This window comes from Lissotriton helveticus, chromosome 3_1, assembly GCF_964261635.1.
Source record: "Lissotriton helveticus chromosome 3_1, aLisHel1.1, whole genome shotgun sequence".
NCBI classification, from domain to species: Eukaryota; Metazoa; Chordata; class Amphibia; order Caudata; family Salamandridae; genus Lissotriton; species Lissotriton helveticus.
Window position 1 is genome coordinate 20,503,377 of NC_136061.1, and position 27,608 is coordinate 20,530,984.

Sequence of the window (27,608 nt, forward strand, 5' to 3'; positions counted from 1 at the left end):
ATGGAACAAAACTAAAGATGTGGCATGGAGTCAAAATGTTGAATTTTTAAAATCGACTCTACAATTTCACTTACCAACATATTGCCAAAGTAAGGTGATGCTGACTTAGAACAGTCAATGTATTGTTTCTTATATATGCTTGCCTTGAGCGGTATACTGGTAAGGTAGCCGTGAACACTCCACCTTTTCAATGTGTTCCTAGGGCCGGGGTCTATGTAGACAAGAGGTTTGCACACCCATGTTCTTCTCCTTGCATTGAGTAAACGTGAGTGAGTGCTGCTATGTGTTTGAAGTTTTATTGAGTACCTATGAGAGTGTGACATTTGTAACCATATGTTTTGTTTCTGTGCAATAGTGTCTGCAAAACTGCATTTTTTGTTCCCTTTATTGTGCAGGATTTTTACTGGGTGGGTATAAGCAACAGGAGTTTATTGTTCTCCATCATTTTTTAATTCTTTGAGCATCATCATTGGAAAATATTGGTTAGCAGGGTGGTGGCAGCTCTCTGTGTGGTTTGCTGAAGAGCTCGTGCAGATTGCGAGGGGATCCTCCTCTGCACGCTATTGAAGCCCATTGTGAAATGCTTACTGATAGAAATCTGTCTTAATTTTTAAAACTCACTTATCACCTGATGCGATTGATTTACTAATTGTACGTTTTTAAACTTCTTTTTAAACTCACCATTGTTATTGTATCATCAGCACCCTTAGCCCCGTTCCATCGCGGCTCTGTGCCGTTTGTGTGGAGGGCAGGGTGAGCTCCATTGTGCCTCAGCGCTGGTTCACCAATCCGAACGGAGGTAGTGTTACAGCTGGGGGCGGGGCTTAGGACATAAAATGGCCACCCGGAAGCGCAGCGGTAGAGCGCAGCGGGAGCGCCGTCTCCGCGCCGAAGCCGCGCCAAAGGGGTGTCAGTCTGCGCCAGTCCGCGCTGGGACTGCGCTGTGTGCCAGATCCCCTGGCCGTTATAGAACCCATCAAACGCCGAAGGTAATTACTTACCCTAGAACACAGCTTTTGAGCATAGGAAACACCTTACATGACAGGACTTGCACTCATTTTGATTTGTGCTCACTGTATAATCTTCCTTATAATGTCTGTCCAAACTGCGCATTTACGATTGTATCACCCTACTTCCAACACCCTTCATTCTTACCTTCTGGAAACAATAATGAAAAACACATAAACTGCGTACTCATAAATACACGCTCTCTTATAAAACATAGGAATGATGTCGCAGAATTAATAATCAGTCAAAACATTGACGTTATGTTTATTACTGAGACCTGGGCAGATCTTGCATCTGGCCCGGATTTTAATATCGCCACGCCAGATGGCTACCATGTAATAAGATTAGACAGATCTTCGGGAAAAAGAGGGGGGGGTCTAGCTATCATACACCGAGCTAAGCTAGCCATCAAAACTGAACCTCTTGACTATAATTTTGTGGAAGCCCTCGCCTTCACTATTACTCTTTCCCCTACACAAACTTTTAAGGGAACTCTGCTTTACCGACCACCTACCTTACGTACATCCTTTCTGAAATCCCTCAATCACCTATTAGAACCAGTAGCTGCTAACCAGGACTATACCATACTGGGAGATTTTAATTTTCATTTAGAGAACTTTAATGATAAAGACTCCCACACTCTGATCTCTGACTTCTCAGCCGCTGGCTTAGAACAGCAGGTTAACGTAGCCACCCATCAAGCAGGACACACCTTGGATGGTTTATTTACTAACAATGCCCATATCACGAACCCTACAGTGTTTCCGCTCATATGGACGGATCACTCAGCTGTCAAATTTACAATTCTAGTTAGGAATCATAAGCACTCCTCTACTAGTACATGCCCTCAGATTATATGTCGTAATTGGAAAAATATTGACTTCATTGCCTTACACAACATTCTGGAATCTGCGATACCTAAAGATATATCCGATTCACATGAAGCATCCCATAATTATGAACATTGGCTACATAAGGCATTTGACCACTTAGCACCCAATAAAAAAATGCAGCCAAATCGCACCAAACCTTCTGCAGCTTGGTTTTCGGAGTCATTAAGGCTCGAAAGACAACGCTGCAGAAACCTGGAGCGGCGTTGGCGCAGGAATTACGGCAACAACGACAGAGACACATACAAGAAAGCGTTGTTGAGCTACAGAAAGCTGATTATTGCAGAAAAACGTACTTTTTATAGCACACAAATAGAACGAGCTCATAACTCGAGCAAACAGCTATAACAGGTGGTTAAAAAGCTAGCCAATCCTCCTGCCCCCCCACCCCCCCAATTGAACCATCCCAAATATTCTGCAATAAAGTAGCGGACTTCTTTCAGGCTAAGGTTAGGGATATTTTTGACAACTTCACCAAAATAACGATCACTGATTCTGCCACTCTGGAGATTCCTCCCATGTCACCAAAACCAAGCTTTGAGGTTTTTTCTCCACTATCCCAATCGTCTATGGTAGATCTTATGAACACTGTCAAATCAGGATCACCACTGGACCCATGTCCTCCACTTATCCTTAAATCAGTATCCAACTTAATAGCCCCAGTACTTACCAACATCTGTAACACCATATTTCAGATAGGTGATTATCCCCCAATCTGAAAAAGGCAATTGTAAAACCTCTTTTAAAAAAAACCTACATTAAATCCTTTAGAGCCCAAAAACTATTGTCCTATTGCCTCACTCCCTTATCCTTCAAAAATAATTGAAAAGGCAATGAACCAACAGTTGTCGAATTACATTGATCAGAACGATCTACTTGACAACACACAGTTTGGTTTCAGGAAGGGCCATGGGACGGAGACTGCTCTGATAAAAGCTGCAGAGGAGGTTAGGATAATCATGGACAGGGGTGGTGCAGCGATCCTGATACTTTTGGATCTGTCTGCGGCCTTCGACACGGTCGATCACACCATCCTGATCGACCGTGTCGCCGCCATTGGCATCCAGGGTAGGGCTAGAGCAACTCTGGCATCCTTCCTGGCCAAGAGAGTGCAGTCCGTGAAGATGGGGTGCTATTGTTCTCCTGACTTCACTCTCCCTTGTGGTGTTCCTCAGGGCTCCTCGCTAAGTCCGACACTTTTTAACATCTATGTGTCGGACTTGGCGAGGGTAATTAAGTCATTCGGTATAGGTTTAACATCATATGCCGATGACACACAACTGGTCCTGGAGATACACAAAAATGGAGAAGCAGTGGCAGCGAACTTTCAGGAGGGCATGAAGGCCATCAGTATCTGTGTGAATCAGAATTGCTTAAAGCTAAATTCTGACAAGACGGCGGTGATGCTATTTGGTGAACTGACCCCGTCTTGGTCCCCAGTCTGGTGGCCTTCGGAACTGGGAATTCCTCCACTACCAGTAGCCAAAGTGAAAAACCTGGGCGTGCTTTTCGACAATAGGCTAACGTTTGTCAGCCATGCTAATGCAGTGGTCTCAGCCTCTTTCTTCACCCTAAGAATGGTGAAGAAATTGCTCCCATTTCTTCCCCCAACTGCAGGTAAAACCCTAATGTCCTCCCTGGTACTATCTAAGGTGGACTACTGCAATGGCCTATTGCTTAACGCACAGGAGCAAGTTTTGAGCAAATTACAGCTTGTTGAAAATGCTGCTGCAAGGATTCTTACGGGTACACTTAAGTACTCATCCATTTCCCCCATCATTCGCGAGCTTCATTAGTTACCGATAAGAAGCCGGATAAAGTTTAAGGCCATGTGTATTATTCACAAGGCCTTGAACAATAATGGACCAGAATTCTTCAAAAAGCAATTAAAGTGTATAAACCTAGTCGAACATAACGTTCATCTTCAGCCCAACAGCTCCAAATTCCATGTACAAAAAAGGTAACATGGGGAGATAAACGTTTTGTAGTGGCTGCCTCAAAACTATGGAATCAGGTCCCTTCCCATATCAAATTTAACTCTTCACTACTATCATTTCGAAAACATCTCAAGACCTGGCTTTTCAATCAGTAAGTTGTCATTGGAATCCCTGCAATCTGCGAACTCTAGCGCCGAGACACCGGAAGGTATTTGTGCGCTTTAGAAATTTTATAAATAAATAAATTAGTGCGGTCAATTTTCGCATTGTGTGCCCGGCACCTCAGTGGTTTATAAACAAGGATCCGTGCAGTGGATGCAATGATGGTGAGCTGAAAGCAAGTTCGTCTGTTCTCATCTGCGACCCACGAGGACTAGGAGCTAGCTACTCTTCTGGGCTTTGTTAAATGTACAGGGGCCACAGTGTGTCCCTGCAAGGTATCAGTTGATCGATTTTAGGAATACATCAAAGTGCTGTGAAAGAACATAGTTTAGAGCATAACGAACTGTCCGCAGTCTCTCTGCCCAATGTAAGGTTAATGGCATTGGCCCGATACAAAAATATTTTTAGACGAAGCGACCGCTATTGTCCCGCGAGTGCTGTGTGGGGGCAGCGACTGTTAAAGTGAAAGCATGAATAGCGGGCTCCATATAGAAGAAGCGGCTGATATTGTCCCACGAGTGCGGTGTGGGTGTGCTGCGAACGCGAGAAGCTGCCGCTATTGTCCCGCATTATTCATGAAAGAAAATAGTGCTCAATGACTTTTAAAGTAGACCGTGTAACAACACAAGTAAAAAGTCCAGTCATTATAGGAGGTTTCAAATGCAGAAAGGTGGTACCAAGGAGGGACTGCTAAGCCTATTCACGAATGAAAAGGAACGATTTCGCAAGGACAGTAATGGGAGCCATTTGAAAAGATGGGCAGAGCTTCTATGGCATAACTCAATATAGCATGCATCGCAGATCAGCGCATGCGCTGCCCAGGCCAGACCTAAAAACTGTGTTCAGAACGAAGAAAGTGAGCACTATATTAAACTGTATATATTTTTCCTTTAAATAGCCCATCATTAATTTCCAGTAGCTGTGAAATCTGCTATCATAAGAATGAGATACAGGTTCTGAAACGAAGGCTTAGCGCGGGCCATCCCGACAGACTCTGATTGTTTGAGGCTGAGGGTGGCGTGGCCGCCAAATGTGCTGTTCCAAGACCGAGCATGCTATCTCATTTATAGCTATGCACATCAGGATTCATGCAAAAATGCTCTTGTGAACAACAAAATGAGCTAGGAAGTCAGATTGAAAGGAGTCGTGGCTTGCAGCGATAAGAAGATGGCCGCGTAGCTCAACTACTCCCACCCGTGCAAACGCTCTTAAGCCGATAGTGATTACAAAATGGTCTAATTCTTGTTATAGAAGGCGGGTGGTGGTAGCCCAGGATATCCTGCCGAAGGCTTCTCCCAAAATGTGCTGCTCCTGCCCACCGGTATACAGCATAGGTGAGGGGACGAGCCCTGAGACCGGAGCTACTACACCCATATGCAGCGGATCCACCGAAACTCAACAGTGAAGGAAATAGGTGATGGCTCCAGAGGGGACTGATTCACTCACCTGACCAGTTCTCTTTGGATGGGGCGTCTGCCGTATTTCTGCGGTTCTGCATTTAACGGACCGCATCAGTCACACGTGCTAGTCTCAAAATGGCAGCTATGGTTATCCTCTGAGCATAATACTAAGGTTTCAGGACTATTTTTTGGCCCTCTTCTACCTAGATTTCTTTTGATCAGCACCATCGCATGGCATATATAATCCTAAAAGGCCACTACATATTTTAAGAATCAAGCGGTTGTCTCCCTCTATGCCGACTTAATCTCGCCTCACCCTAATATAGTTGTGTCATTGTTTCACTCAACGTGAAGGTCCGCTCCTAATGTTGCAACCGTTGTCCTTGATTCCATTTCTGTACTGCACCACGTTTACTAGTGTTATTCTTATCAAGGGATTTGGAGTGTTACAACCCTTTGGTCTGACTGATTTTACAATGGTGCCCATCAACCTAACCTACAGCTATTAGGAAGGGAAACCTCGTTACACCCCTCATAAGCAAACCTTAACGTGCCTTGTGTAGTACACCTGTTCGACGCTTCCTTCAAGCAAGATCATCTTCAGTCTGCTGTCGGCCCCACACAAAAGGAAGTCTGCCAATTACTAATACCCGTACTCACGCTTGCACTTGCATGTGTATACTATCAATCATCCGCACTGGCATTGTTTAGGCGTCTCTAATCTCTATGTCAGAAGTGTCAACCCTATGTATGAAATGTCTGGGAAGGAATCTGAAGTTAACTTGAAGAGATGCAAGGTTGATCCACCATTACCAGATTCACCTATAAAAAGGAAAACTGACTTGAACTTTAAAATGGGTATAATTCATAAGAACTTAGCAGAGGTGAGCGACCTGGCAAAATCAACCAAAGCAAACACTGACGTCATGCAAACCGAGATTGCTGCTATCAAATCCAAAATAAAGTCTATCAAAAGTAGAACCATGGAGGCGGAGTCTCGAATCCGCCCAGTTGAAGATGTAACCAACAGCTTTTCTAAGGATTTGGCCTCCCTCCAGTCATTACCATGATTCCTTTGAAGAGACATATCGTAGCTGGAGGATCGCAACAGGAGAGGGAATTTTTGTATTTTTGTTCTACAAGTGGGGTTGGAAGGCTTTGTAGGTAGAAAAATGGTTTCAACACATCACTGATATAACGTTCACCAAAGGCTTCAAATTGAAACACGCCCATCGCGTACCATCCTATAAACCAACAAATGTGAAGTTCTCACGCCCTGTAGTATGGAATTCCCCACGCTTCCAACACCCAGGGATGATCCTGAACTTTAGGAGGAAAAATAATATTAGGTGGAACGGCCATAAATCTGCCCATCTCAGGAGTGTTATAAGATGACTGTTGATATCTGGAAGGGCTTCCAGGGTCTTATTCAAAGACTAAAAGACAGTAATATTCCTTCTGCAGCCACATTTAGGATCACAATAGATGGCCTTCAAGGATCACAAGGTTTTGTGCTCTTTTCTTAATTGGCTTGACTCTCAAAAAATGGAGAATCTTTGATCTCGTACAAACGGAAGGCATCATTTGGGCATCAGGACGTACAATGTGACTATTCTGCTTCTAGATCCAGCTCCATTTGTTCATGTTGTGGTACAATTAATTGTTCTTTTGTTCTAGCTTCACTGTGGTCCCTTTAGCGAGCCTATGTCTCGTCTTGACATAGTACATATGGTTTGGTAGGCTCCGACTCAAGGAAGTCATCTGCTTTGACAGCAGTGTTTTTGCTGCTGGAAAGGGCCATGTGATTTAAAATAGCAGGATGTTATGGCTCTGAATGTTCAAATAATTTGCAAGCTTATCACATATGTACCCATAGTGATTGTGACAGTTCCATACCACTTTGTCAGTATATGATTGACAGGCATTTTGGGTCGATCACGTTATTGTATAATGGTTACCCTCCAGCACGGTATATGATATTAAGATTTAAGTTCAGTCCACCAATATTTTTTCTTGTGATTCAATATAAGGTTGCAGTAAGAATGCGTAGAGGAGAGAATTCTACTTCTCTGTTGCCACCCTTACATGTGTACTTACAGGAAGTGGGGAGGGGCAGGTTGGGGGTGATTGGAGGGGTATTCAGGGGTTTTCTCAGTTTGTTTTCTACTTACAAACAACACTGTTATTATCTTTAGTATATTGCCTATGTTTCTAAATTGCATTACACGTTATTACTCTTTGTCTTCTAGTGCTCTTACACCATCCATTTATGTGAAGACTCGTACGCTGTCCCCTCTCAGCACATTGCCTCGATCATTCCCATTCCACAAATATACGACAGCCTCAGTGATGGATATCTTTGTTGGCACCATAATTACCTGGAAACTAAAGACTTCTAATCTGAAAATCGTCTCATTCAATGCTAAAGAATTGCATATAAAAGCAATTTAAAAACACACAAAGCCAGAGCAAATTTAAACAGACAATTCATACGAAAACGGGTACAAAAGTAGCTTACTTTTGATTCTGGCAACGACTGAGTTGATTTGCTTCGTGGTCAAGTAGCAGCAACCGAGGTAGGATTAGGACTAGCCGGTTCATGAGGGAAATGGAAGTGGAAAACAGGAAAAAAAGGTATGTTTCTACCTCATATCCCTTCGTTTACGCCTACTCAGGTTTGGAGGTTTACCCGCCACATTTTCCTTGATGGAAAGGCACATTGTGATTGGGCCGGAGGTAATATTGGCTGGACTCCCTCTGTCGGCCGCTTCTGCCAATGTCAACGTGAGAGGAAAGTTCTGCTGGAGTTGGCCGGATTCCGACAGACTATCGTCCATGGACCCGCCAGCATTTAAATAGCGCAGGCGGACCCCCTAGTCAGAGGTAAGAGAATGCCACGATAAAGTAATGGCGGGACCTGATCCACCAAGATCTAAATCCGGCACTAAGAATCTTATTAGATTACTCCTGTATCAGTGAGCCACTCATGGAATCCAACTCAAAACCAGCTGACAAAATCTAGAGGTTTAATGACGGCCTCATGTAAAAGGCAGAGACTGTGGCTGTGATAAAAGAAGCAATATCTAATTAGTTATCTGATAATGCACCGTAGGACTCGTCACCACATGTAAGAATGGAAGCACTCAGAGCTACACTTAGGGGGAATGTCATCAAACTGTCCTCAATCGAACAACACATTTACAAATTCACTTATAACAGGAAATCAAACTTTTAGAATCCCGCCAATTGGTGCACAGACCAAAAAACATTATCAATGCTCATATCCAAGAAATATGAATATAATAAATTACTTAGTGTATGAGTCAGTACTTGGATCAATAAATATGAGTCTAAATGTATGCAACCCCAACTCAGCTAATAAAATATTAGCCTCATATTTAAAGCATAAACAAAACTCCCTAAATATATCAGTCCTGAAAGATGAGGGCACACTCGTACATCCCCTTCAAAAAATAATTCAAGTATTTAAGGATTTTTACCAAAAATGATAGGCAGGCGAACAGTATTTCTGTAGAGAAGACCGTGATAAATGTTATGCAAATCTAGAGCTCCCACATCTAAGCGAAGCTGATATCACATCTCCCAACAAACCTATCTCCAAAGAAAAAATGAAACTGACCATTTAGACACTTATAACAGATAAATCCCTGGGCCAAGATGGGTTCTAAGACAGATTCTATAAAGTTTTCTCAGATCAGACAGTGGAAAATCATTTTAATCAGTTCTCCTCCACTAGCTCGAAACAGGGCACTTTGGCCGAAGCCTAAATAGTATTTCTCCCAAAGGTAGGTAAGGACCTTTCTCTAGCGAATAATAACAGACCGATATCCCAAATCCATATCCACTGTAAAATGTATGTGAAAATACTTGGTAAAAGACGTGAACCTCTCATCAACATCCTGATCAGTCCATCTCCTATAAGTTTCTTGAAATGCCGTTTTTTGCCAGTGATAACACTTGGTTATTGTGTCACATGAGTGAGAAAGTCAAATCAACAACTTCTCCAACATTTGCGGTGGTGTATGTAGAGTCATCCAATCCAGTTGTTGCATATTCATCCCTGATAACGCACCGACAGTATACCAGGCCATCTCCAAACTACACAAAATATCTGGTTCCCTTCACGTTGAGAAAGGGGATTGGTCCCTGCTGGGGTGGTTCTGGGAGCTGATCACTGCCTGGGGATGGAAAATTTTGATCTTCATTGGGATGACCTTGGCACTTCTGTTCATGTTTTGCCTATGTATACAGTGTGCTCCTGCACTATGTGGCCTCTGTGCTACCTCGTGTGTACGGAAGCCTGTGTCACGGGACGAGCTGAGTAACAGAATGATGCTACAGCAACATCTCCACGAATTTCTTCATACCGATTTGGACTCAGATTAGCTTGAGTTATTGCCTTATATGAGGGCAAAAGGAGGGTCTGTGGTTCTCAAAAATCCGGACCCTGGTGTTTTCCCGATATCGAGGTCCAATACCCGTGTCACAAAACCTCAACGCACCAAGACGATTTTGGTATCTATGAACCGATAATAATTAGGACATCATTCCTATGTATTTGCGTCACAATCGAGGGTTGCCAACACCCCAAAATCGTAGTTTCCGTCCCCATCCCTTAAACTCCATTTTGTGAACGGCATCCATCTTGCATCTTGCCCTCCTGTTAAGTCAATTAAAGGTCGAGCTTGATCAAAAGGGACACGTCCACCTTTTCGTGACTTCCCCCTGACCTGTCCCAACTGACTCCATGGCCTTCGGCCAAACCTGTTTGGGCAGCTCCTCGCCCAGTGGCCGAATACGATAGCATCAATACATAACATTCCACAAACCATTCACACATACAGACCATGCTTTCTGCAAACATGCACCTGTCCACGTTCCTTGTTTATGGCCAGTTTTATGACTGGGTTGTGCCTTCCTTTATTAAGGTTTCATCGATATCTGATGGGAGTTCCAGGCCTAACTGGGTAATCTATCAACAAACTGGACATCTAAAATATGGGCTTGCTTACATGACTCTGCTCTTTGTATTATTGTAGAAATATGCGTATAGCCATATCATAAACTCAGGAATTCTTGCTTGCAGCTATTATTTTTGTAAATAAGGAGACGGCTGGTTCTGTAAAAACGAACAGTCTCCCGAGAACCTACTCTCCGTGCAGTGTACTTCTGGGACACGTGTTACTTGGTAGCTACCAATAAAACTTGATCTTTGACGGTGACTAGAAGACTCCGTGTTTCTGTGGTCCGGAACAAGGGAGAACTCAGAGGTCCTCGGGTGCTACCCCCTGGCACCACCGGGTTCCTAAAAACCCGGCACCTCAAAGGCTCGGAAAAAGCGTTCAATAGGGTGTCCTGAACCTTTATCGAGGCCATCCTCCATAAATACATTCTAGGTTCATATTTTTAAAAAATGGTGTTGTCAATCTACTTTAATCCTCAAGCGGGGGTCCGAGCGGGAGGATACATCTCAGGTTACTTTAAATTAGGACAAGGGACAAGACAAGGGTGTCTCCTGTCCCCATCAGTGTTTCTACTGGCATTATAACCACTTTTGCTTAATATTTAAAACAATACAGATATATAAAAGGTGTCCCTTTCAATAACTTCACAGCCAAATTAGCCACATGTGCAGACGATATCTTAGTAATCACAGATGATTCACAACCTTCTATTCTAGTCCTTAAGGATACAATAGAAAAATACTCCTCTAAGTTTCAGGTTACAAGCTAAATAGAGATAGGTCTGAGGTCAAATTACTGAATAGGCTAGGTTCTAAGTATATGTTGGGGTCTGCTGGATTAGCTTGGCAACCCCGGTATCGTAAGTACCCAGGTCTAGATTTCAGAGATAATCTCCTAGACACGGTGAAACATAATGAAGAAATCACTATCAAAAAAGTGTGGATATTTTAGATGGTTGGGCCCCTAAAATTCATGAATTTGTGGGAAAGAATAAAATCCATAAAAATGATGGTTACTCCGCTTATAAGTTACCTCTTAAGCATGTTCAGTCGATTTCATCTACAGGGTAAACAAGATGCAAAATAAAGTTTAATGGTCGGGCAAATGAGCACGAATTGCTTTAAAAAACTCTGTCTCCCAAAAGAGCTTGGAGGGGTAAGGGTGGAGAATTTTAGGAAATACCAACTAGCCATCCTGGCTAAGCAAGGACTACAATAGGTCCTACCATCGAACGTATACCTACCAACATGGCTTCTAGTGGGACAGTATTACTCAGTAGGAGCATACCCTGTTCAAGGCGCATCCTCATTAACGCTAAAAAGACCCTTCAGGAGTTTAGATTCTCTTTCCGAGGTTAGGATTAAAGACGCTAAAATGGCATCCTTATGGTACAGTGCAAAATTCAAATTAAAAGGCAAGCCTATTCAATGGGAACATTGGATTTCCAAAGGTATCTTGTTTGTTAAACATTTAGACTTTCCATCTCACCCTATTTCATTTGAAAATCTCCAAACACATTTTGGTCTAAATAGCATAGAATTTTATAACTTCTTGAAACTAAAATCTTTTATTAAAAAAATGCCTACCCCATTTAAAGACCCATCAATTACTCATTTATTTTCGAAATTCAACTCAAAAGGGCATCATGTATTAAAATTTTAGGACATGTTCTTACCAAAATCCTCGAACCTTTTAAAACGCCCGATATCCAAATGGGAAAATCATGTCCTCAGTTTAACCCCTGGGATAAAGATGGGAGTTCAGTATTTGCAGATAAGATAGCTCCACTTCTTTCGCAAACCAAGGACTAACTCCTTCATAGAGGATACTGTGGACCTGATTGTCGATACAAAATGAAACTAGAAGAGGGCCAGCCTTGGTGGGATTGTGGAGAAGGATTTGGGGATCTCACACATATCCTGTTTCACTGCAGGCCAGTTAAACTCTTCTGGACAAAGATATCTAGTTGTATCACATCGGTTCTAGGTTTCCATCCCTAAGAAGAATTTACCTACATTATTCTGGGGTATTTGACCCAAACATTAAAAATTCAAATGATAGCGCCCGTTTGGGCCCACCTTTGACTACCGCCTGCAAATTAGTTTGAAATAATTGGAAAGACTGCAGAAACTTCCTATAAAGCATGCAAAAATTGGATAATCATCTTAGAGGTGCTGATAACGTCTGTTTGAAGAATTCAGCATGAAAACCACAGTACAAGGAATTGTGGAAGTCACTTGATACCCACCATGAACCCTATACATGCCATCAGCACCACGTTGTGCTTCTTAATCTTTTCACGCCCACTATTGCAGTATTTCTTAGTATGGTGATGTGCTATTGTGGTGATATTGTCTCCAGTCAATTTCATTGGAGACAGTTTTCTCTTTCACTATATGGCAAGCTATAATTGTGTGCGTCTCTCCTCGGAGTATGTACCCACATGTTAGAAATGTAGCAAAATACCAACAGTCCAGGTGTTATAATGTAAACGCACTCTGATAACCCTCTTTACTTTTCTTACTATTGTACGTTTATATAGTACTGTCATTTTCTTTCTAGTTTTGGAAAACATAAATGAAGATTTGAATTTTTAAAAAATAAGACTGAAAAATGTCTTCAAAATTTCTAAAACTTTATATGTTGGCCAGCAGGATTTCCACTTCTCTGTGATGAAGTGCATTATAGGGAAAATGACGAGTCAGAAACGTTGTCGATGCATCACCCTTGTGAAGAAGAATACAGTCCCAGCCTTGGCACAGGTGAGTGGGAGGCGCTTATCACGCGGTCACTTACATCATGTTATGTTATTAAATTTATAAAACGCGCGCAGCTGCCCCAGCAAAGGGGCGTCCTGGCGCGTGAACAGGTACAAAACATAACAGAGAATAAGAGAAAGAAATCCTAGTCAGAAGCAGGGAACAGGAAAGTTTTAATCATGCGTCTAAAAACAGTAAGATTATTCAGCGCACGGATATGCACCGGGAGAGCATTCCACAGACCAGCGGCGAGTACTCGATAAGAACGGCCACCCATCCGACTGAGTTTAAAACGGGGGCACGACGCCAGATAAAGCGCCTCCGATCTTAGAGACCTCAGTGGGACATATGGAGTTAACAAATTCACTAGCGCCGGTGGCGAGGAGGACTTCATGATTTTAAACGCCAGGCATAGGGATTTAAACTGAATTCTTTGCCTAACCGGCAGCCAGTGAAGGGCGGAAATCGTACTTGAAACCGCGCAGAATTTAGGAAGGCCAACGATCGCCCTTGCTGCGGCATTCTGCACCCTCTGGAGCCTAGAATCTTCGGCTTGATTGACCCCCAACAGCAGCACACTGCCGTAGTCCAGCCGAGATAGAACAGTGGCTTGGACCACGATTTGTCGAGTAGAGGAGTCAAAAAACTTGAGGATAGGTCTGAGGCCCCGCAAGATGCCAAAGCAGGTGGCTGCAACCTTCTTCGTATGACTCGAGAAGGATAAGGCTGAGTCCACCCAGACTCCCAGGTTCTTCACCTCGGTGACAGGGACAGGAGTAACGCCCAATTCCGGCGGCCACCACTGATCACCCCAAAGCTCCGCATGTTTCCCTACCACCATAACTTCAGTTTTTTTGGCATTCAATTGTAGGCAGTTAGATCTTAACCAATCTGCCACTGCCAAAAGTCCTGCTCGGAATCTGGGGGCATCTGTCTCAGGGTCACTGCTCAGAGTCACCGCCAGCTGCGTATCGTCAGCATATGAGGTCATAGTCAGACCCCATTGTTTGACGATCACAGCTAGCGGCTGCACATATAGATTGAACAATGTGGGGCTCAACGAGGAACCCTGAGGGACCCCCAGTTCCAACGAGTGAAAGGTGGACTGGCCAGGTGGTATAGCCACTTTGAAGGACCGGCCGGAAAGGAAGGAGCGGAACCACTGAAGGGCAGTCCCTGAAATACCCGCCTCTTCCAGACGTAGAGCCAGAATGCGGTGAGACACAGTATCGAACGCGGCGCTCAGATCAAGTAAAAGGAGCGCCGCCGTTCGTCCCGCATCAAGTACTCCACGTAGATGCTCGATCATGTAGAGCAACGCGGTTTCAGTACTGTGTCCCGACCGAAACCCATTCTGACTCGGGTCCAGGATGTCATTCCGGGCAAGATGATCAGTCAGTATGGAATTGACATGTGCCTCAGTGATTTTGGCTATCCAGGGAAGAAGGGATATGGGGCGGTAGTTCTCAGGTAGAGCCGGATCCAAAGTGGCCTTCTTTAACACCGGAGTGACTACCGCCTGCTTCCATAAGGGAGGGACCGTTCCTGATGTTAACGACAGATTAATCAGGGACAACATCGAGGCCCGACAAGAATGGGGAAGAATCCTGATAAGATCAGGCTTCAACGGATCAAGCGGAGATCCAGATTTAATCCTCAGGCCCAAGGTGTCAAAGGCCTCCATAGACAATGCCGGTAAACAGGACAAAGTATCCGTCTCAGATGACTTAAGACTCCCTGACTCCAAGTCATGCACTGAACAGTTAAATCCTCGATAGATAACCTGCACTTTATCTAAAAAGAAGGATGCCAGGTCTTCGCAGTGAGCATCAGTTCAGATAGCAGCCAAGGTGGTCCTCTTATTCAGAAGATTCTTGATGACCTTGAAGATTAGTTTAGAGGGGTTAGTACTGATTTGGAATTCCTGGGCATAGAATGTGGCACGGGTTCTGCAAATCGCTCTGTGATAGTTCTTGAGTTTTGAAAAATAGATGGACTTCAGGATCGGGTCGTAAGTCTTCCTCCATTCCCTCTCAGCTTTCCGGCAGGTTCTTTTAAGCTCGGCAAGTGAGTCGTTATACCATGGGCTTAGTACTTTAGAGTGGCATTTAGACCAGCGCCTAGGTATGAGGGAATCCAGGGCATCCGAGATCCATTTACAGAACGACTCATACCCTTGTTCCACATTCTGAATAAAACCCAGGGGATCGTTCTCCAGTATCCCAAAAAACTCCTCCAATTTCAGCTTGTGCCATTGTCTCGTGAAGACCACTCTTTCTGCCGCTTTAAATGGCAGATCATCAATGGTACAGAGGACTTCCACCAACAAGTGGTCAGTCCAACCCACCAGAATAGGATTGGTCATCTCCACCCCGTTAAGAGTAGTAAAAAAAGGGTCCAAAATATGGCCCCCAGAGTGAGTGGGCAGGGCAACGAGTTGAACAAGTTGTAAGGCTTCAAGGTCCGCGAGCAGAGAATCTATGCCCGTGGAGGACTTGCAGTCAAAATGGATGTTACGGTCCCCTGTGATGTTAAAATTAGCACAACTAGGTACAAGAGAGCTTACCATATCTGCCAGAGCAGCCTTAAAGACTGAGTCACTGCCTGGTGGGCGGTAGATGAGAATACCGCTAAAGGTGAAATGATGGCTGAAGGTCACTTTGAAGAGGGCACTCTCGCAGGCTGACAAAGCCAGAGGTTTCCAAACCGACGGAAAACAGGATTTTACAGCCATGGCGATGCCGCCCCCTCTCGTAGGCCGATTCAAAGTGAAAACCGTATACTCAGGTGGAAATGTCAGGTTAAGGATGGCGGCATCAGAATCTTGTAGCCAGGTTTCGGTAAGGAAGAGTATATCTGGCGAGTCCTTAATTAAAAGGTCGTGTACGTGTTGATGATGTTTAACCAACGACCTTACGTTCAGATTCCAGATACGTAGTACACGTCCCGCGATGTTCCTATGTATGGTTTTGACACTCTCTTCCAGTGACCGTATCATATCATCTATCTTGCCTTTTTATAAGCCCTTTGTAGCTTCACATATGACCTGGTTCCACACGATTACAGAGCCCCTGCATCCTTCCGTTGGCTGTCATCTGCTCATATGCCCCTTTTGCCTGTCCTGTGAAGGGCTCTCTGGACTTCCCCTGTTCTTCTTCTTTTTTTCACAAAGAAAACATAACTTTATATGTGAGATCATAGATGACTTACCTCTTGTATGCTACACATGATTCTGAACTTTGATGTTTCTTCCAACAGCAGAACATAATGGCCTTTCCATCATTATAAAAGAGGAGGAGGAGGAAGCGTGTTCATTGGACCGGCAAGATGTTCGGAATAGAGCAAGCGGCTATAGATCAACAGGTGAGTGAAGTGCACTTACCTGCATCTAATGGTTGTATTAAGACACTGTTGGCCTTCTAACCATTCGTACCCGGTGCCATAAGTCCAGTTCCTGGTAACGTACTGCAGCCGGATCATTAATTAGACATTTCTCTTATTGTAAATTTGACTTGAGAAGAAGAAAGGTAAATTGGGCCATCTCTGTCCCCACATATTCTCAGAAGCTCTCTACATATTATTGATCACTTGGCCGGATTTGGGTCAGAGAAGATAAATACACTAAAAGACCCCTTCTACCGGTCTTGATTCACCCAGTGGAGTACGGTTAGAAAATCATCGTCCTGTGTATAGTGGAAGTGCCGTACCATCTCCCTGCGCCTAGAATAGCCACCCAGATTAGGTGCAGCAAAGAAATGTCTTCCTTCTTAGCGGCGCTGAATATTAGCAAAGGGCCTGGCTCCAGGCAGATGAGTCCTGTAGGATGAATAGGACAAGTGTAGGGTAGATCTCTGGAAGGACTGATCTGTAGGTGCAGCACACCTGCGTACTCCAGTAAACATGTAAAGCACAGTCCTGCACACCAGTAGTGACTGCCCATTACAATACCACGTCTCAGCATCTCAGGAGGGGTCATTCTGGGCGCTTTGAGTCAAGTTCTTAGGACCTGATTTAGAGTTTAGAGGATAGATTACTCGATCACCAACGTGACAAACACGCTGTCCACCTTATTACAAGGCCACAAGAAGGGGGGAGTAAGAGGAATATAGACTAGGTCGTCCTCCAGTCATGTAGATCTAAAAGAAAACCCAAAGTGTTGGGTATAGAGACCTAGTCCGCAGACTAAAGGCTCTTGACTCGTTAAAGTTAGAGAAGTGCCTTGCAGAAATATTTTTTTTTCTTTCTTGGCCTTATTACAAGAGCATTATACGCTATGGCACTTTGAGTCAAGGACTTAGGACCTGATTTAGAGTTTAGCAGATGGATTACTCGATCACCAATGTGACCAATATCCTGTCCACCTTAATACAAGAGCATTATACGTTGCGGCACTTTAAGTCAAAGACTTAGGACCTGATTTAGAGTTTGGCTGAGTTTGCATTATTTTGTATTTGTATTTTATGTATTTCTAAAGCGCAAACAATCGCTCCGAAAGGAGCATCCTGGCGCTAAATAGACAGTGTGCAAAAATTCGAAAATTAGGAGACTAGATGAAGGTCATTACATGATCATCAGGGAGAGAATAAATCCATGTTTTGAGCTGCTTTCTGAAATGGTTTTCCTGAGTTAGGGATCTGAGATTGTTGGGAATTGAATTCCAAGCTTTGGAAGACAAAAAGGATAAAGACTTGCCTCCTTTAGTTTTGTATTTGAATTTTGGCAGCTTAATCAGGTTTTGACCTGAGGATCTTAAGGTCCTTGCAGGATTGTAGTGGGGGAATCGTTTAATAAGGTAGGTCGGGCCGGTGCGATTGAATGCACGGGAGGCTATGTTTAAGATTTTAAACAATATTCTTTTGGGGAGTGGCAGCCAATGGAGGGTTTTGAGGGCGGCCGAGGCTGATGATCTCCTGGGTAACTTGAGAAGAAGTCTAGCCGCTGCGTGCTGCACCACGCCTTGGAGCTTTTTGAGAGTGGTTTTCTTTGTAACACCTGCCATCAGACCATTGCAGTAATCAAGACGTGCAAGGATTGTGGAAAAGTAAATTTTGCCATGTTCTGTGTCCCTACGCCTCATCCATCATATGTTATGTGTGCATGACTAATATGCATATGTTATTCCCCATGTCCGATTAATGACGCAATTCCAGTTGTGTCCACCTTTAGTATGTTAGTTTCCAGTCCTCGTGAATACTACGAATATCAGGCCTATGTAAAGTTACGTTGCCACGTTTCTCAGTGTGCACGTTATTCCATTATAAAGTCCCCGTTTCCAGGCCTCAACAGGGCCCGGACATCAAATTAAGCTCCTGTCTCCTGAAGCCTCGCTGAGGAGCGATATAGCCCCCACCTGTATCCTCGACCCTTCACTTACTTCCTGCTTCGCAGAGCCCGGTGCAGCTTGGCTCTGCCTCTGAGTCTGCCAAAAGTATGTTATAGTTCCAGCTATCAGTTCAGTCCTCCTTCTCTGCATTCCTAAGCTACTGAACTGCATCAATAGTTTCCGTCATTGTCTAGCCTTCTCGTCTCCATGTTAGAGAAATACTGCATTTACTGGTCATTTAATATTCCTCATCACGCATTTCATGTAGAATAATGTATGGTCCAGTCTTAGAATCAAGTTAGCTTTTCCCCTCATGACTCCTAGTTTATATCAACATGTTCCCTAAACATCAGATACCAGATAGGGTTTAGGTACATGTCGCTCCGACCCTCCAGACTCTAGTCTCTGCTCCTAGCACAGAGTTCATAGCCCCCAGCTTCTCCTAGTAACACGTCATTGCCAGTTTTCGCGCACCATTAGGTTAGAGGTCCCGGCTCCTTAGGTAGCCCCCTCCTATGTTTCCGCCCCATTCATGACATATTCTGTTACGTTTGCATCACATGTCTATGTATACGCCCAGTTACACCTACTTTTACTCTTATCTCTCGCGACTGCTACGCGTCACGCCTTCTGCTCCACCCACTGCTACGCCTACTGCAATGTAATGCTATGTGTTTGCGCTATGTATATAAGTTGATGTATTGTTATTAAAAGTTAGCGCGCTCATCCCAGACCAAGCCCCAGCAGCTGCTGGGTCATTCTATGCAGGTTGTCCTGATCCTGTCCTTATGCTGTAATAAACCTGCAGAAACTCCTACTACCTCGAATCTTGACTCTTATTTTATTGAGCTATCTGTTATTCATTCATTCATTCAAAAATAGATCCGGTATTATTTATTTATATACCACATAATGGCGCCCGAATAGGGACTTGCCCTTTCCCCACGCGTCGGTGAAGCCACGCCGACCCCCTGACCCTCTGCAGTCGTGACGGAACCATACCGTGCACTGGCAGATATTTCTGCTCCAAGTATCCCTCAGGCCCACGGAGGAGACGGAGGAGGCGGTCCAGCATCCAAACGAGACGGTGGAGGAACGCGGCGAGTCCCGACCAGAGCCCAAGCCGAGAGTCCAAGGTCCGAGGTATCCGGAGGCCCACCTGTAACTGAAGTCGTTCGTCGTCCGTCGTCCAGTCCCGTCCGAGGCCTTCCGTTCCGTGCTGCCCGGTGAGTACCATTGCTGGGGTAGTATCTAGACAGGACCAATCTAAATTGACTCCTGGTCCGTGGGTTGGTGGTGCCCAGACTCACAAACGAAGTGTTCACCTAGGTGGATACGGGTCTTGATGCGTCCCTTTATGGGACCGGTATGTTCCGTACTGTTACAGCAGTGCATCCAGTAATTCTAGTCTGTTCCGTTCTCGAGAAATTCTGTTCTGTTTCTGTTCTCAGTATTTCAGGTAATATTCTGTTCGAACTGTTATTTATAATGTTCTTTATGTATTTTACTGTTGTGGTATGAGTGCGACGTGATTTTGTGTTTTCATTGTGTATTGTATTGTGTCCAGATTACAGTTCAGTCATGCCGCTCTTTTCCAAGTTACGTCAGTTAAAAACTAGAAAGGGTTTATTAGAAGAAGCAGTTCCTGTCCCGCCCAGGGACAGTCCAGGTCATTTTATGTATCAGAAACATGGCATAAGTGCCATAATGTATCTAGATTTAGGGGTAGAGTATACCAAACAGTTAGAAGAAAAGTATAGATGGCCCGTATCGGGTACATGGGATGCCGAATGTATCATGCGAGTAGAAGAAGCATTATGGAAAAAGAAAGCCAGACAGTCACAGAAAGATGCCATCGAGTTATGGCGTAAAGAAGCTCATAAAAGAACTGAAAAGGAAGTCAGAAAGTCGGAGTTAAGTAGAGAATCCCAGGAACGAGCCCAAGAAAGAGAATTAATCGAGATAGGTGAACAAGTCAAAACCGAACAGTCAGACAGACAGAGGCATGCCCTCATTAAGGGTATGTATCCTCTCCTTGCCGAAGGTTTGCCAAAAGCGACCCCAGAGGCATCCAGTAATTTCCCGCCACCATTAGTTCCGACTAAGTTACGTCACAAACAGACCGCAGCTGATATTTTTATTTCGTCCTACTTGGACGACACAGTCCCAGAATATGCAAATCCTGTTCGCGCTCCGCCAGTTCCTGTAAATCAGGCACTTCCTGCTCCTTCAGACACCGGGGTGCCCTTAACAGCTCCCCCGGTCCAGTCCGCCATACAAGTCCAGCCCACGTTACAATTACCGACCTTGCCAGCACGAAAGGCATCAGTCGACGATTCCGGTTTAGGGGCCACAGGAGGAGGTCTTCCTCAAACCCCGCCGCCACACAAGCGTTTAACATTACTCGAATTACATGCTCAAGCGTTACAGCGCACGCCCAAACATCAGTCTGTTACAGAAATCAGGCAAACCCTTACCGAATGTGTCTATGATCCAGTTCCAGGCGAATATAATATGGTTTTATATTCCTTACGTGTAAGGAGAGTGACCGAGTATCTAGTCACCTTGCAGAATATGAAAGAAGATCTAGACAGAATATATCGTTTCATCCGTACAGGGGATGATCCAGAAAGTATTGGCGAGATTATGTCTCAAAGGAAAGCCGAGATTCAGCTCATGATATTAAAGTTCCTGATCAATTGTCTAATAAGAGAACAAGATTATCCGTCTAAAGATTCCGCCGAAATGAGAATCCTGACAAGGTGGAGTGATAATATAGCCGAGGGTAAGCACAAGACCGTCGGTGCCATGGAGAGTATGTACAAGAAAATTCGTAAAGAAATAATAAAGATACACGATCAACGTAAAGCAGCACAAGTAAGCGAGAAAGAAAGTATCTCTGATCCTGAAGAGGAAGACGAGAATTCCGCCAGAATAGCGTATGTAGGAAAATCTAGATTTCCAGATCGCCATTTACGCCTAGAACCCAAGTCTATTTTTCATCTAGCACCAGAACAAGGTTCTCTAGAACAAGTATTTCAAGCTACCGATCACATTTTGAAATCACGAGTCGGTTACAGTGAGTTAAGTACCATGCATGAACAAGAACTAGCCCGATCAGCAGTCCGATGGATTACTGATTCTACCACTTTTCCAGACGAAATAGTGGCACAAATGTTTCTGAAACTGCCCCCAGCCGAGCAACGACTGGTGGGTATGTATATGATCCAGTACCTCATTACTCTGTATGAGGGTCAACACTCTGATCCAGGCCCGTTACACGATATCCTGAACGAGTTACTCCAGTATAAATGGAGAGGTCTAGGTACCGATTTAATTAGTGTCATTCTAGAACAGCGCCACAAATATAGAACGTTCCTGAACCCGCATTTTGTTCATGTCTCACCCCCAGAAAGTAAATCATTCTACATAGACAGACAGAATCCGTTACGAGAAGTCCACCCAGTCCAAGGGGCGGGTGGCGTAATGCAACGAGTGTTTGTATACACTCCGATTTCAAAGATGGAACTTCTTGAAATGAAGAAATTAATTCCCTGTCATGACAAAGATCCAGCAGGGTTCCATAGAGAATTAAAAGACATGCTCCGTATGGGAGAATACACTTACCCAGATATCATTAAAATGTTAAAGGTCCTGTTACCCGCAGGGGTGTATGAAAAGTTAAAGGAAAAAGAATGGGAGGTGGGAGAGAAAAAGATCGATTGGACAGCTCTAGAAGCTGAAGACAAGGCACGAGTACCAGGTACCGGTCTTGGAGATAGATGTAAAGAATTACCAGAATTATTGATTCAAGTTTTACCCAGATTATTGACAACTAGGAAGGAAGACTGGGATGCAATCTCAGCCTGTAAACAGAAACAAGATGAAGATATTAGTGATTTTTATTCTAGATTTGAAAAATGTTTTAGTATTAACAGTGGTCTCAAGACAAGTAGTGAGTCATACCCTCACCTTTTCGTTACCAAATTAGTCGAGAATTCAAGTCCACAAATTAAAAATCGAGTTTTTGAAAGTCGAAAGCACCTGGCAAGCGAATACTCCGTCCCAGATGCTCCAGATGCTCCAGTATCACCAGAATAGAATCAGGGAAGAGCAAGAACACGAGAGAAAACGTATGAAAGACACGAAAATGAAAGTGCTGGTTGCACAATCTGTTCCTCAAGACAGTCAGAAGAGGGGTCCGAATCAAGCCAGTCATCCTGCAGCTCCCGTTAAAGGGAACTGCAATTATTGTAAACAGCCAGGTCATTTTATAAACGAGTGTGCAGTTCTGAAACACAACATAGCTACTGGTAAGACTAAAGAAAGACCACGTCCGCCTAGACAAGAACAAGTTTCACAGATTCCTCAGCCACAGAATGCACCACAGACAGTTACAGCTCCGCAGCCTATTGCTGCAACACAGCACGTTACATCGCAGATGTACCAGTATGCACAGTCTGAGTATCCAGAGTACCAGCCATATTCATGAAACAGCCTAGAGAGGGAGGTAGGCTTGCCTCTCATCGAGATACCTGTAGATCAAGAAGGTCCCTATGTTCACAGTCAAGTATTAGGGAAAGACAGAAAGTTTTTGATCGATACAGGGGCAAGTAGGACCACAATTAGTCATGCCGAAGTTCCAGGGGCTCCGCTCTCAGGCTCAAGAAATGTTTCCCTTGGATTTTCAGGAAAGCCAATAGTTAATGAGATATCAAAGCCAGTCACTCTAGAAGTAGGTCCATTGTCCCGCACTACTGATCTGTTACTTACTAAGTCATGTCCAGAAAACCTATTAGGCATCAAGACACTGAAAGAATTAGGTGCAGTTATTTGCTGTTCCCCAGAGGGAATACGTCTGTTCCTACGTGACTTTAAGGGTCACTATGTATTACGAGATTTTGATTCAAGATTGTCTAATGTTCCACAGCACTTATGGGCGCAAGGTCCAACTGATGTAGGTTACATGCAAATCACACCCCATCGTGTGACTCTCAAGCCAGGTGTAGTGTTACCCCGAATCAGACAGTACAGATTGCCATCTGAGGCTGTAGCAGCCTTATCCAAAATTATTGACGAGCTCATGGCTCAAGGAGTAGTTGTAGAAACTGACTCCAATGTATGCAATTCTCCGATCATTCCAGTCATGAAACGTACTGATCCAAATGCACCCCCAGTATATCGATTAGTGATTGATTTACGAGAACTTAATAAATGTATTATTCCTCAGTACCCAGTTGTTCCAGACATCTCTTCCCTATTAACAGCCATTGATTCCGAAGCCACGTTCTTCACTGTCATAGACCTCAAGAATGCATTTTTTAGTGTTCCTATTCATCCAGACAGCCAGTTTCTTTTCGGATTCTGTTTAAATGGAAGGAGCTATATGTTTACACGCGCTCCTCAAGGTTTCACAGAAAGCCCTAGTATTTACAGTCAAGCACTTAAGAGACAACTAGACAACATTCACATGCCAACTGACACTGCCCTGCTCCAGTATGTCGATGATCTCCTGATCACAGCCCGTTCTGAACGTGACTGCGAACGAGCGTCACTTACAGTTTTGTATTTCCTTGCCGAGATGGGGCACAAGGTGTCACCTTCGAAGCTTCAATTCTGTGTCCAGCAAGTGGTATACTTAGGACACTTGCTGTCCAAGAGGGGTAGGCAGTTGACACCCGACCGTATCCAGTTAATAGCGAGTCTTCCCCAGCCCAGAACCCAGAAGGAGGTACGTGCCTTTATCGGCCTTACTTCTTATTGTAGACAATGGATTCCCCAGTATGCATTTCTAGCCAAGCCACTGATACAGTTAACGACACAGGAGGCAGCCGTATCGACTGTCCTCCCTTGGACATCTGACCATACACTTAGTTTCAATGAGTTAAAGAAAGCCCTATGTCAAGCTCCAGTTCTAGCTACACCGAACTACAGTAAGCCTTTTACACTTTTCGTTACTGAACGCGAAGGTACAGCATTATCTGTTCTTACACAAGATCAAGCAGGACAATACAAGCCCTGTGCTTATTTTTCGAGCACATTAGATCCAGTCGCCCAGGCGTTGCCTGCGTGCCTCAAGTCAGTTGCAGCCACAGCTCTAGCTATCAGACAAAGTGATTCCATAGTTTTAGGACACTCCCTGACAGTACAAGTCCCACATTCAGTAGAAGTTCTTTTAAACCGAACACAAACACAGCACTTGACAATTGCACGTTTAACAGGTTATGAATTGACACTGTTCCAGCCACACATAGAAATTAGACGCTGCAATGTCCTGAATCCTGCTACACTGTTACCATCAGTTAGTTCAAATCCTGACCCACATGACTGTGTGGAAGTAGTTAATATTACGACAAAGCCAAGACAAGACCTGACAGACATTCCGTTACCAGATCCTGACCTGACACTTTATGTGGATGGTTCATGTATGAGAACTAGTACAGGAGAACTAGTCGCTGCGTATGCAGTGACTTCTGACACCGAAGTTATTGAAACACACCGTATTGATACCCTGTCCGCTCAAGCAGCAGAGCTAGTCGCTCTGACACAAGCCTGTATACACGCCAAGAACCTGAAAGTTAATGTTTACACAGATTCACGTTACGCATTCGGAGTTGTACACGACTTCGGAGTGCTCTGGCAGGAGAGAGGTTTCATGACTTCTCATGGAACCAAGATTCAGCATGGTCTCCTTATTCAAGCCCTGTTAGATGCCATACATTTACCGACATCCATTGCTATTATGAAATGCAAAGCACATACGAAAGTTACTGACATTATTTCCCAAGGTAATGATCTAGCAGACCGCACAGCCAAGCTTACAGCACAGACTCCAGACATTCCAGTTAACATGACACATACTCCAGATCCGACTACATGTATGACAGTTAAGGACCCTACTCAAGATGTCATAGATATCCAGTTACATGCTACTCCCGATGAAATCAAGAAATGGTCTGAACAAGGAGGGGTCCAGACAGATCAAGGATGGTTAACGAAGGGTAGAGCCACATGGTTTCTCCCCGACTCTATGGTTCAAGTCATTATCAATACCGCACATAGTCCAGCACCTTTAGGAGAAAAAGCTATGTTAGACAGTATCCAGAACATTTGGTTCAACAAGCATTTACGAGCTGCAGCCAAACAGAAAGTCCGTACCTGTATGATATGTTGTCAGTTTAATCCAGGTAAAAGTGTCCCGGTGGAACAAGGTGGTTTCCAGCCCCCTGACCACCCTTTTGAGGTCCTCCAGATGGATTATATTCAGATGGAGCGATGTCGAGGTTTCAAGTATGTCCTTGTAGTTGTATGCGCTTTGTCCAGGTGGACAGAGGCATATCCAGTCCCAGATTACACAGCCGCGACCACTGCCAAGCAGTTGGTTCGTGAATTTTTCCCTAGGTATGGACTCCCTAGAGTCGTATATTCTGATAACGGTCAGCCATTCTCCTCAGAGTTAATGAAGCATGTTTCCCTGTTGTTAGGGTACCAGTGGAAGTTCCATTGTGTACGCCATCCTGAAGCAGCCGGTCTGGTCGAGAGACATAATCAGACTCTGAAAATCCGCATTGCAAAAGTCTGTCAAGAAAAAGGTGTGGACTGGCTAGTAGCTCTGCCAGTCGCTTTATTTTATATGCGCATGGTCGCACATTCCAGATCAGGTCTGTCCCCGTATGAGGTCGTATTCGGCCGCCCCCCTAACATGTGGGGTACTCCTAGACCCCGAAGTATTACCGATGTTTCATGTAATATGCTGACAGATTACCTAGCTTCCTTGATGTCTGCCCTCAACTCATGTCGTTCACAGGTTGCTGCCGCATTTCCAGACAATACCGAGGTGGCACCGCATGAAATCGTTCCAGGTTCCCTAGTGATGGTCCGGAATTTCGACAGATCAAGTCCGCTGGAGCCTCGTTGGAAGGAGCCACGTCAGGTCCTCTTGACCACCCGTACAGCCGTGAAGTTGGAAGGCAGAAAAGGATGGATCCACCTGTCTCATGTTAAACTTTTTAAAGGACTGAAATCTGTTTCTAAAAACATTTCCCAGGATTCGAAGGACTGCCAAAATATTGCTCTTAAGGACTGTCCCGCAAAAGACATTATTACAACCTCTCCCTTGTTAGAGAAAACTCCGCAACAGGAGTATAAGTTAAAGCTCAGGTCTAGCAAAATAAGTCAGTCAGTTTGATTGTATAAGTCCTCCCCTAGGTGAAACGGTTAGACTGTTTCTGACATGTATAACATAGACCCCCATAGTGAGAGAGTCAGTCGAAGTTCAATTCAATGTATCGTTTTTCTGAGTTTCATATTATTCATCAGCATAATGATTTCCTGCACCAGCTATGCGTTCTATCTGTATTTTCCAGTTCCTCATGTAAATATGTCTGCTAATGCTACAGTAGAGCACACGTTTAGTGATCTGCCTCCTCACGAATATTCTTACCGCCTCGCTATGCGCAACAACTCATTTATCCGTATGTTACATTACTCACACCAGACCAGCAATGCCACTAATTGTTGGGTGTGTGGTCGACTCCCCCCTTTCCAGACACCGAAGGGAGTTCTGCCACTCTTTCCTTATCCATTTTCTCATAATGGTTCATGTGGAGCATGGTCCACGTTAACGTCATCCGCAACAGATATGTCTTTTCTTAACAGTACATGTTTTCCAGACAAGAAAGGTCTCCCCCACAGAACAGGTTTAGATCTAGAAAATGAAGTATATAATTTAGGTAATTATTCGTCGAATTTCATGGTCCTGAATGTTCAGTCTGATACTACTCCAGACTTACCTGCTATTTCAGTTCTACCTGTCAAAGGCGAATTATGTGTCCGTAGTTATGGTTCCATACATGTAGGTCATAGTGAATGTACTGCTGTTATCCAGTATAGTGACAGTGGGAAATCTGTTTTCAAAGCTTCACGTCATTCTTATTTTATTTGTGGTCAAACTGCATATGTTCGTCTGCCCCTCGATTGGGAGGGAACCTGTTACATTGCCTTCCTACTGCCACCTGTTTTCCTAGCCCCATCTGATTATCACAGAAACACACATCTAGTACACATTAGACATAGAAGGGAGTCCCCAATTGTCGATTATACTGAAACTACTCTAGAACAGTATACAGATTTCAATAAAGGTTT

The 27,608-nt window shown here is 44.2% G+C and overlaps 1 protein-coding gene across 3 annotated transcripts in view; it reads left to right on the forward strand.

The window, feature by feature from the left end:
• LOC144822050 (uncharacterized) overlaps positions 1–27,608 on the forward strand; it is a 118,025-nt gene that overhangs the window by 37,792 nt on the left and 52,625 nt on the right. For all 3 annotated transcript variants that reach the window (XM_078679119.1, XM_078679118.1, XM_078679121.1), the window contains exons 5-6: positions 13,037–13,144; positions 16,400–16,504. In XM_078679119.1, coding sequence (XP_078535245.1) covers positions 13,037–13,144; positions 16,400–16,504 — 213 coding nt within the window. The remainder of the gene's footprint in view (positions 1–13,036; positions 13,145–16,399; positions 16,505–27,608) is intronic.